At 37.1% G+C, this 12,267-nt stretch overlaps 1 protein-coding gene across 4 annotated transcripts in view; it reads right to left on the reverse strand.

Annotated features, from left to right (window-relative positions):
* The window catches only part of SEC24D (SEC24 homolog D, COPII coat complex component), a 107,464-nt gene that overhangs the window by 32,949 nt on the left and 62,248 nt on the right, over positions 1 to 12,267 (reverse strand). For all 4 annotated transcript variants that reach the window (XM_032333283.1, XM_032333285.1, XM_032333284.1 and 1 more), the window contains exons 10-11: positions 9,036 to 9,151; positions 1,752 to 1,876 (exon numbers count right to left, since the gene is read on the reverse strand). In XM_032333283.1, the coding sequence (XP_032189174.1) occupies positions 1,752 to 1,876; positions 9,036 to 9,151 (241 nt within the window). The remainder of the gene's footprint in view (positions 1 to 1,751; positions 1,877 to 9,035; positions 9,152 to 12,267) is intronic.

Genomic DNA, 12,267 nt, shown 5'->3' on the forward strand with positions numbered 1-12,267 from the left:
TGGCTTCAATTAAAACTTTTGAGAGAGATACTTAAATAGTAGCAGGGAATAACTAGCAGCATCCTTTTTTTTCTCCTATCTTTTGCTAAAGTCACAATCTGCTCCAATGGGCTATAAAAGTCATGATGACATCTAAGGAAGGAGTGTGGTTTCATGACTTATATCAACAGGCTATACACTTCATATCACCACTGTGCTGGAAAGGAACAAGGGGTTGGTGAAGTAACTATGAGAAGAGGAGAGCCTAATCTAACCAGTTTGAGAGAAGGTAAAAGAGAGAGACATTACTTCCAGAAATTAGAGTAGTCTTCTTTCATATTATTCAAGCTCCAAGTTCAGATTTAGAATTAAAACAGCCCTGTGAGAGAAGTCTACAAGATATATGATACCCAGGGACACATGGGTGGCTCATCGGTTAAGCGCCTGCCTTTGGCCATGATCCCAGGATCCTGGGATGGAGCCCCACATCAGGCTCTTTGCTCAGTGTGGAGCCTGCTTCTCCCTCTGCCCCATCCCCCACCCATGCTCACACACTCTCTCTCTCTGACTAATAAATAAAGAACATCTTAAAAAAAAAAAAAGATGACTCCTTTAAAAAAGAAAAAAAAAGATACACGATATTCATCAGAAAGTCCACACTTCTCAAGTATTGCTAAGAATGAGGTAACAGAAGCTACAGTCACAGTTAGCAGGCATCACATGCCTTTCTTATGCCCCATCCTTGAATTGCTCCCATTTCATTCTTCATTTTAGAATTCAGTTTGAAATCACCTCAATGTTTTTTAAACATCCCCATGGCTTTTCCAAACCATCCTTGAGAATATTATGACTTGGGCTTCGTAGATACAAACAAAGCGACTCCTGGGAGGTCCAGAGTTCATTCTTTGAGGCTCACATGCACCAATGCAGCAGCCACATGCAGAATGAATATACAGGAATGGGCGCCCAAGGGCTCAGGAAGCCCTAAGGGCTACAGACAACCCATCCCTCAAAGCATCGCTTTCCAGAACAGAGATTGCTTGTGTTTGGGAGACAGGGAGGGGTGGGAGATGTTGAGCCTGGTGCAGACACTAGGTTTCAGACACTATTCCTTAGCCTTTTTCTTAACCACATTTCCTCTCATAAAGGACCTTCTTACTAGATGTTACTTCCCACCCTAAACAACTAGTTTGCACCCTATACAAAGTAGCCATGTTTGCTAAAATACCTTTCCACCTTACCTTTTGTGCATCGCCCCCTGCAGTGGCAAGGAAAGTGATTTGCCTTGTGCTAGTAACTGGAGGCAGTAAAGTGGCAAAGGGGGTCTGACAGTGTAGAAGGGCAAAGGGACTGTGGCTAAAAAGCACCATCTCTGCCCTAAGACAATAGTTCCATCTCCTGGCATCCCTTAGAACTCTACCACAACCCACAACGATCAGTTTCCGCTGGAAAATCAACCTCTTTGAAAGTGAATACCAGATTTCCAAAGGTCTTTCCCATAGCAGTGTTGGGATTCTCCTTATAACTTATAATGTATTTTGAATATTGTTCACCATAGCGTTAATTTTTATCAGTTTGTTTCTTTTGCTTTGTACAAAAGATAACTGTGGACTTTTTAAGGACGCAAGAAAAAAATAGTGCTGTTTGATTTATAAATAATTGTTCGATGTCCTCATTAGCAAAAGATACCCATGGGTCAGCACTTGTTTTCTGGCCAGTAAACTAAGTCACTAATACTGTACAAATTCTGGAAATAATGGGAGTTCCCTTACTTTGGAAGTTTATCCAGCACAGTCTTCAGTTCTTCACATATGAGCTTCACGAGTCCGTTCTTGATGTTACTATATGAAACATCAATCATGAAGATAAAAGCTGGTGGGTTGGGAGGCTTATTCTTCTACAGGGAAGCAAACAGATAACACAAATGTAATTATAAAGTATATGCACTACATAATCAAGTCAAAACATTCAGAAACTCCTGAAGATCATCAAACTTTTCATTTAATATTTTAGGATATAACATCTGTGGAATTAAATCATTTTCTAGAACACAGTCTCTAACGCTATAAAAAAGATAAAAGCTGTTTGCTTTCCAGGGTATGACCTATGGCACACTCGTGAGTTAGACAGGATTATGATAGCTATCGGAGAAGCTGCACTTTTGTAGCACTCCAAAGACCTTATCACTACAATTATCCAAGTGTGAGTATGGTCTGGTGGCCAGCCTTGCTTATAACCTTCTGTCTTCCTGGAAGAAATGTGTCTGGTACCCTTGACAAATTGTGCCCCCGAGGAGTACATACAATAATTAGCATTTGTCTTGAAACTAGTAAAGCTGCATTAACTTGATAACACTATTTTCAGATCTTTTCCTTTATAAGTTCTTTCAGTTTTAAAGATATGAAATTATATGCTAAAATATAATTGTAGTGTTGCCTGGGTGGCTCAGTCAGTTAAACACCCGACTTTGGCTCAGGTCATTTTTCTCAGGGACCTAGGATCAAGCCCCAGTCAGGCTCCCCGCTCAGGAGGGAATCTGCTTGTCCCTCTGCAGCCTCCCCCTGTTCATGTGCTCTCTCACTCTCTCTCAAATAAATAAAATATTTTTAAAAATAATAAAATATAATTGTATACCTTAAAATTATACTATATTGTCAAATACTTACCTATACCTTACATATTTATGGTTAAAAATGGAATATTGTGTCTTTTCTCTATCTGTTTAAAAAAATCACCATAACATAAGGCAGCTGTTATATAAATGTTTTGTATCTGTTGGTCCCTTCACTGGCTGGGGTTCAAAGAGCTCTTAGGAAGTGAATCTTCAGTTGGGTCTTACAAAATATTTAGAAAAAAGAACCTCAGGCAAACTCAGTGACTCAAACTAAAACAAGAGTTCAGGTTAATTCAATTTTTAACTTCATGATTAATCACAAAAATATTCTAGAATAAAATTGTATTTTACTTACAAAATTAGATGACAATGTCTCCAAATTATCTTACTAATTCATTCTATATCCACTATAAGGCTAGATATAACACTGTTCTAAAAAAGTCTATCATTTGAAATAAAAAAACTGCAGGACTTAAAAATCTTCAACGTAAATGCTTCATTGCTTTGCTACATTCAAAATCAGACCAACAGAGAAAAGAAGGAACTCTACTGCCGTCCATCTAGCTGCTTCTTCTTCTTCTTCTTCTTTTTTTTTTTTTTTGCAAATCATTCCTGATTCCCACCTAATTTATAACATAGACTTGCACTGATTTATAGCAAATAAAAATAACTATCATTTTCATTAGTTAAGCCAAAGCCTCTTTTTGACCAACCCAAATGTGCCTTATTATTCTTGTGTTCTCTCTCAAGTTCAGCATTACCAGTTCCCCCAGTGAATAGTTTCCATAAATCCAACACGCACATCTCCATGGAATGCTTCCTTCACTGTAACTAGTTTCCTATGCATAGAGACCAATTCCTCATTCCTCTAAATTACATTCTCTTCCAACATCCCTATCAATAACATCACTACACACCAACTCAAAGGCTTAAAAACATGAAATTAGATCTGACTATTCCTTTTCTTTCCATCACTGAGTCCCATTGATTATCCTTTTGAAATGATTCTTTCACGTTTTATCTCGTTCCTATTCTTAACCATCCAGAAGTTTGTCATCTCATGCCTAATGACTTCATTATTGGCTGCTTGAATTAATTACTCCACTCTTTCAACTCAACTTGCTTTGTTCAGCCAAGCCTAACAGGTATGAATTTTACGAAAACCTGGTTTTCCATGACACCTTACCAAAACCACTCTGTTAAGGGTCACAGACCTCCTGACTGCAAATGAGGGACTTTAAGTAAAATCCAGCCCTCATCCTAAATCTTTTTTATCTCTCCAATTTTAGGCATGGCAGACCACCTTCACTTTTTTAGTTGTCAAGGCACTGTGGTGTCATTTCCTCTCCCACTTTTCTGACTGCTGCTTCTGTTTTTCATTTTCTTATCTTTCTCCAAATGACATCCTCTTCTCTTACCACATGGTCCATCACAGAAATCTCATTTACACATGTTTAACCAGTGCCTCTTTATAGGTGACTCCTCACATTCTTTCTCATCGTGGTGTCTTTTCTGAGCTCCCGACCAGCATTCTATTTAACTATAGCACACCTCCACATAAAGGGCCTGCCAGGATCTTCACTCCAAATTTTAGCAGATAAGACAAGATTTATCCCACTGTACTGGCCTTCTCTATAAGGAACTTAGAGAAAGCATGATCCTCAAAAATAATCTGAGTTTCAAATCTCATTTTCTCCATGGAATTGTCCACCTTTCTTAACCATCCACCAGCAATTAACTGTGAAGCCCTTATGGTTCCAGCACCCAAATTTAGAAACTCATTTCAAAATCATTTCTAATTGTGGTAAAATAGACATAAAACTTAACACCTTAACCATTTTTAAGTGCATAGTTCAGTGGTATTAAGTACATTCACACTGTTGGGCAACCATCACCGGTGTCCATCTCCAGAACACTTTCTCTTTTAAGACTGAAACTTTGGGGCGCCTGGGTGGCTCAGTGGGTTAAGCCTCTGCCTTTGGCTCAGGTCATGGTCTCAGGGTCCTGGGATCAAGCCCCGCATCAGGCTCTCTGCTCAGCAGGGAGCCTGCTTCCCCCTCTCTCTCTGCCTGCCTCTCTGCCTACTTGTGATCTCTCTGTGACAAATAAATAAATAAAATCTTAAAAAAGAGAAAGAAAGAAAGAAAGAAAGAAAGAAAGAAAGAAAGAAAGAAAGAAAAAGACTGAAACTTTGTGACCATTAAACAATGACTTACCATTCCCCTCTCTCTCCTGAGTCTGGCAACCACCATTCCCCATTTCTACATTCTCATCTCCATGAATTCGACAACTCTATGTACTTCAGAAAAGTAAAATCATTGTATTTGTGTTTTATGCGACTGGCTTATTTCACTTAGCATAAGTTCATCCATGTTTAACACTGTCTAAATTTCTTTCCTCTTAAGGCTGAATAATATTCCACGTATGTATATACCACATTTTGTTTATCCATTTATCCATGTGTGGACTCTTGTGTTACTTCCACCTTTTGGCTATTTTGAATAACGCTGCTATGAACATGAGTGTGCAAATACCTCTCTGAGACTCTGCTTTGAATTATTTTGGGTATATTTATTTTGGGTCATTCTATTTCTAAATTTTTGAGGAACTGCTATACTCCCTTCAGTTTCTCTTGTTGGACTCGTGCATTAACTTCTAATATCCCCCTGCCTCCAACCTCTTTCTTCTCATTACACAGACTGCTGTCAGAATAAACGGTCCAAAGACACAATACAGATCACAATGCTAATGCCGCTGAAGACAGAATGTTTACTGAGAGTCCTCAGAGTCAAGCACAGAGTGCTCAGTTCTGCTGACACAAAAGAGTGCTCAGTTCTGCTGACTGAGTGAATAAATGTGTGGTTGGATGGATGACTGGATTAAGGAAACAACTCCCTCTTTACCTTTAATGGTCCTCATCACCTACTGAATTAACAAATTCCTCAATGGCCTGGCATTTACAACTCCCCATAATACTCATTTAACAAACATGTATAAAAACCAGGGGATCAAAGGTATGATGCCAAATCCAGTGGTTAGTCTATATCTCAAGACAATTTCCCAGCTTTACTTCCCATTATTCCCCAATACACATTCCTTCAACTAATTTAAATGTTTGCCATTTTCAAAACATTTCCTACCCAGAAGTCACAGTTTAGTGGGCCTGGGCCAAGAATTTGGCCAGAAAAGTATTCTGTTTGGCACAGTGTTTTTTAAAAAATATTTGAATATGAATGTATTTTGGGGGAAAGGGAACATCCTCTCCAATTATCCTAGTTCCTATACTTACTCCATATATGTCACTCATCTACTATACCCGCCTAGTCCCTAAAGAAAGCAAAGTTGCAAATCCTCTGCTTCTACTCACTGTTTTGTTTTCCCTTCCCTTTCCACATGTCCAAACTCTATTCATAGAATGACCAGCTCAAAAGTCACTTACTCTTTGAAGCCTTTCCTGATCCTCCAAACCATACATCATCATTTGTCGATTTCCTTATGGCACTAGGATTATTGGACTTATATGGCATTTACCATATTTGGGTTTATATCATAATTATATACTTATTGGGTCTGGACATAGGAATTACCTTGAAATCAAGATCATTATCTTGTTAGTTTTGATATCCCTCACAGCATATAACCAAGTGTCTTGGGCATTTTAGGTATCCATTAAATGTCACAGTGAATTAAAATTAAGTGGAGAGATGATATTTTTATTTAGAAAAAAAAAAGGCTGGCTTGGAATGGGGTTTTACATTTCAGGTACACTTTGTGTGTAGGTATAGTCTGTAAACTTCTAAGTGAAAAACTCCCAGTTATATGACAGAGTTGGGGTATTTTTTTCCAGGGGAACCCCATGGTGATTTTCTAAATAATTGCCTACATATCCACAGTATATTGATAAAGAATAGGGGTTCTATGGTCACGCCAACTCAGTCTGGCTCCAGCACTTCCTAGGTGTGTGATTTGAGGGTGGCACTTAAGCTCTCTGGGCCTCAGTTTCCCCTTGTAATGGTGGTATTGACCACATGGGTTCACTTGAGAACTAAATGATACAACACATAAAAAGCTCTTAGCATAGAGCATCACACATAGTAAATATCAATGTTAATTTTATTATATAAAATTGGTATTGAGACAAACTAAAATGAGTAGGAGAAAATGTAATTTTGTATTTCTAAATTTGCATGGTGTTAAAAACACATGTACAAATTAAATAAGCTCTTTTTCATTGTCCAAATCCCTAAGGCAACTCATTATTATACTTTATTTACATTTTGAATTATAATTAAAAATGAAGATACTTAAACCATCTTTTATTTTAAATCTTACTTGGAATAATAAAAGGCAGATTAAGCTTACAAAAAAATCTTTAAAATGTACTTTTTTTTCTTTGTCTATTTGGTTCATTGCCTGTTGTGTGAAATTTCCCATCAATTAGACATCTGGAACATTTCCAGATAACAGAGTTTGAAGATACTGAAACTTTTGTTCCCAGAAATAGACTTGACTCTCTGCCTGAGTTTCTACTAAAAAAACATAAGATCAAGATAATATGGCCTTTTTGGCAGAAAACTAGAAACTGAGAGCATAGTTATATTTATACTATGGTTGTAAAGATCAATCAATAAATTTTCCATCACTAGTTATAATGGCTTTATTATATTTAATTAGAACTTGAATATTTATGGTCTACTTAGACCCTCATTTCCAAATTCACCTTCAGCCAAGAGCAATAAAGAACAAATTAACTGCCTAAAAGTAGTTGGTACTTCAGGAATTTTTCATTTGATATAAAGCATTTACACTAAAAATGTTCTTATGTTTCTCAAAATATGTTTAAATGTAACATTTTGAATTAATAAAGTTTTAAATTTTCTTTAATAACTAACTCTATGTAATGTGGTAGAAAAATCATACAAAACACTAAAATAAATGTAAAAGTTACATTAACTAAAAAAAATTAAATCCAATCAATTGAAAAAAACCTTCTATTTAGGAAACATGTTCTTTGTAATTTATACTCAATAATGTAGACTGGTCCCCTTGCAAACATCTGTTATAGAATTCTGTGGGTCGGAGGCTGCTTTCTGAGAACTGGGCATCAGTAAGCATTCGTATTTGGAAGAGGAAGTAAGAAAAGCAGTCAGAATGACTCTGTTCCTTCAGGTCTACCTGTGGTACTTCAGATATAAGCTGAAATCTGAACTGATACCCAAGAAAACATTTCCAAATCACTAAAGAATTTTAAAGCCCTGTGAGTTGCCCATAATGATGTCGCTCTCACTGTGACATTGGAAAAGGGACATAGCCAGCCCTGGGAATAGTAACAGACCTGCCAATTCATTCATTCATTCATTCATTTACTGATTAACTGTCTTCCCTGTACTAGACACTGTGGTGGATGCCATAAAGAAAGCCAGGACAAGATTCTTATCACCAAGGATATCAAAATCTATGAAGAGAGAAAACACTTAACAAGATGTAAGTTTCATGGGGATAATTGCTAAAACAAATATACATACCAAATTCTATGTGAAAAAAACAAATAGGAGATTTAGTAAATATTCACTATGATGAAGCCAAAGAAAGTTGTTCATGTGCACACTTGCACATACACTCACATAAAATAAAATTTCAGCCAGGTGTTACAGAACATACATTACATAGAGATGTAGCGGGAGAATGCAAAGATAGTCTGGTCAAACCAACTTACCTAAAAGCATGGAGTTCTAAGAAGGAGTGATGAGTTCAGAGTATGTGGTGAGTGTTTTGTACAATGGAAAAGATGGCTGAGGTGATAGGATAGAGGCCAACAGTTAATGGTCTTATAAGGAAAGCTACACTTCTTAATTTAATTTTTTAGATTAAGGATATGGGGAGGAGTCTCATGCTAATATTTTAAAGCAAGGAAACCAGAGGCCAGAACCCCAGGCTCCCACATAGTCCAAGGAGAATTCTAAGAGCTTTAAATCATTATGGTGACAACTGATGTGCAGAAAGGAGGTAGAGAAACCTGTCCTAGTCCTATTGACCATACTGGCTGAGCATCTGCCTTGGAAGAGAAAATTTCCTGAGATTGCTGACAAAACAAATAAGGTTGAGGCACTATATGGAACTGTTGCTTTAATAACTCTGAATATTTTATCTGATAGGGAAATAAAAATTAATTATATTATTATAAAATAAAAATTAAATTATTGTTTTCTATTTCTGGCACCACTTTTTAGTTTTTAAAAATAATCACTGCTCTGAATAGCTTGGCAATTTAATCATGTTAACAGCCTAGAAGCCCTGATCTGTGTCTGAGGCATTTCTATATCCCTATGACACCACCAAAATGCTTTGTTTGTGAATCAAGATTCAGTTCTTTACATATGAAAGTTATTCACTTGAATTTGACATCAACGTATAAACACTTGGAAGTCCTGGGAACACTTACTCTGCAGTAATCCAAAGTAGCAACATATTCATAAGATCCTAGAGATAGCTCTGGCTTCTCATAGTGGTCCAGCCTTCTCCCGATGTGGTCCAGATGTTGGAAATAGAATGGTGGAACTAATAAAAACAAAATAAAAAAGGAAACCTTTTGTTTTCATAACACAGACAACTTAATAAGTTCTTAAAATTTATTATGGGAGGAAAAGAAGTAGTTGAGGGGGAAAAGGTATTTTAAAGCTAGGAGGCAGTATATTCTAAATATCCACTATTTAAAAAGCATGTGTGGAAAGTACAAAGGTTTTCTAAAAATCCTCTTGACTCTCCTGCAAGTTACCGATGACATATAACATTTATGGTTTAGACCATTGTGAAGAAACGAGATAAAAGTGCTCGTGTTTTTAAATTATCACAAAGAAAATGCAATTCTATTTAATTACCTCCTTTAAAAGGAATTCTGACTTTACTAACTACCTTAATTTTCAATATACCTAACAGAAATAATCATTGGTTATTTGGACTCTACTATTAACTACAATATTTATTATCCTTTAGATGTCTTCAGCCACGGAAAGTTTGCATGGTAATCTTTTAATGTTTGGACTTCAGAGTGGAGAGGATTACTGTATTAGGGAAAGACTATACCACTAAGATCTCAGCTGAGAACTCTTAATTTGATTCAAATGTCTAAGGAGGTTAGTTCTGGCAACGACCTGGAAGTCATCCAACAGCACAGGAACACTTATGAGTCACACACTGAACACTTGGACAAATATGGCCTGGTATCTCTGTGAAAACAAACTTCTGTTGCCTTGAGATTAATAGGGCTGGCTATTAAACCACTGACAATAGAAGCACTTAGAATAACCAGCAATGCTCTGGTTTTCAGCATTTTATAAAGAGCAACATCTTCATTTGTAAAACCACAGAAGTAATGCGTTCTCTTTTAAAACCAACAACTCAGTATTCTTTCTTTTCATTGGGAACCAACATGAATTACAAGACCTTTTTTTTGTAGACGGGACTTAAAAACAATCACCAAGAATTGATTTTTCTGTTTTCTTACTATAACATGGCCATGTCTTTTACAACATATTTTATAACATTCATATGTACGTATGGATCTCAGAATTCAGAAAATTCAATGTCTTTAAAGATTATAGTAGTGGGAAATTGACAGTCTCAGCAAAGATAAGTGAACTATGAGGGCCTAAACCTGCAATTTTGTTACTTTTAGTCGAGGCAGGTGATGTTATGTTGGCTATTTAGGATAATGGTGTGGTAATTTCTACATAGTATCAACTATAATTCATTTTCATTCACATATCTACATGTAACATGTGAAATTTTTCCCTTTAAAATTAATTTCACATCCATTAGCATTTAATATCTTTCATTTTTATAAAACAAAATTCAAGGCACATGGTAAATAATGCACTGCCAAATGACACTTGTCTTCTTTCATGCCTTTTGATCTCACATGCTTCCCACTGTGCAATCTCTGGACACTGTGAAGGGAAATAGAGTGAAACCATGTGACCAAGCTTGCTGGGTTCCGACTTCAATAAACCTCTGTCTTCTTTAAAATTAAATGAAGAATGCAGGTATCCTAAATCTATAGGAGTCTGGCTCCTTTTAGGAACAAATATTTGAGCCTAGTATGAATAACCTTATTGGAAAGTGAACATGGAAGCCTCCTAGGAATGAATACCCAAGGGAAGGGAATTTATTGTGTAGAGATATAAGAATTCTGAATGGTTTTTTTCTACCAGGAAATAACTGGGCTCTGAGCTGACACTTCAAGTGTGACACCAGGATGTCACACCAACCTGAGGGTCCTGGATCTAAAAGCTACATAAATTTCTGATCATCTTCCTAAGAAAGGTGAGAGCTTGGCTAAAGACACTGAGGAGCTGGTGACCTTGGTGGTCTCTGCCTCACAAAACTAAAGTATAAGGAAATGAGTTGTAAAAGGGCTGCTAAAATCCAGGTGCCAAGACTGAGTGCTGGCTAATGATCTGGTTGCAGATTTCATCCAGGGTGCAGGAAGGAATAAGATCTTCCTTAGAGAAGATCTGTATGGGTGGAGAACCAACAGAATCTGGTCTCACAGGGATACCCAGTTTGCACTGAATTGATGCCACAGCTGTAACAAGGAGAGAGACATTCCAAGATAACCACAGTTTTTGAGATGAGGCTACAAACCAATGATTCCACTCTACAGCAAGGCATTTTTAAGAACTGACCAAAGTTTTGGTGAGAAAGACTCACAATACTAGTGTCCGGCACTCTACGTTGGACAACACCATGGACTACATAATAAGGAGGTAGGGAAACAAGGAGCTCTCCCACCAGAGAACACTCACAGAGTTGCCATGAATGCAATGACAATGACAGAGGCAGAAAGCTGTGCCTTAGCTCCCTTATCAGTAGGGAGTAGCCAGCAGCCATAGGAAACATGGCTCCTGGGCAGACAAAGTGCTATACATTCTTCAGATTTAACGACCTGCAGAGAAGCATGTCTATGAAGATAAGGAACAGAGGAAAACATGTAGAAAGTTCATGCTCTCATAATTATCACATGGTTCTAGAAAAACTCTAGAAATGTAAATGAATGTGGGAATGTTTTAGGCTGAGTATATGCTTTATTGAGCACCAAAAAGTAAAAACACAGACGTGTTACGAATATAATGACTGTAAGTTGTTTTGAGCGAGTTTGCAGTATTTTTCAACATCAGTCAATTCACATTGGAATCAAAGTGAAAATATAAAGAATCTGGAAAAGGCCTTCAGAATATTTTTTTCCTTCTTTTTTTTTTTTTTTTTTTTTTAAAGATTTTATTTATTTATTTATTTGACAGAGAGAAATCACAAGTAGATGGAGAGGCAGGCAGAGAGAGACAGAGGGAAGCAGGCTCCCCGCTGAGCAGAGAGCCCGATGCGGGACTCGATCCCAGCACCCTGAGATCATGACCTGAGCCGAAGGCAGCGGCTTAACCCACTGAGCCACCCAGGTGCCCCTATTTTTTTCCTTCTTAAACATTCCAACATTCATACCTGAGGGGCAAAATGATATATACATATGTTAAAGCCCTTAGTTACACTAGAGCTTTTCCTAAATACTGTTGAGCTCACATTCAGTAATAACTCAGAGAAATAAAGACAGAGAGAAAAAAAAAAAAACTCATCATCTGTAAACACAGATAAAATAAAAGTTCTTCTTTATAAAATCTGTG

The sequence above is a fragment of the Mustela erminea genome, chromosome 2 (genome assembly GCF_009829155.1).
Source record: "Mustela erminea isolate mMusErm1 chromosome 2, mMusErm1.Pri, whole genome shotgun sequence".
Classification (NCBI taxonomy): domain Eukaryota; kingdom Metazoa; phylum Chordata; class Mammalia; order Carnivora; family Mustelidae; genus Mustela; species Mustela erminea.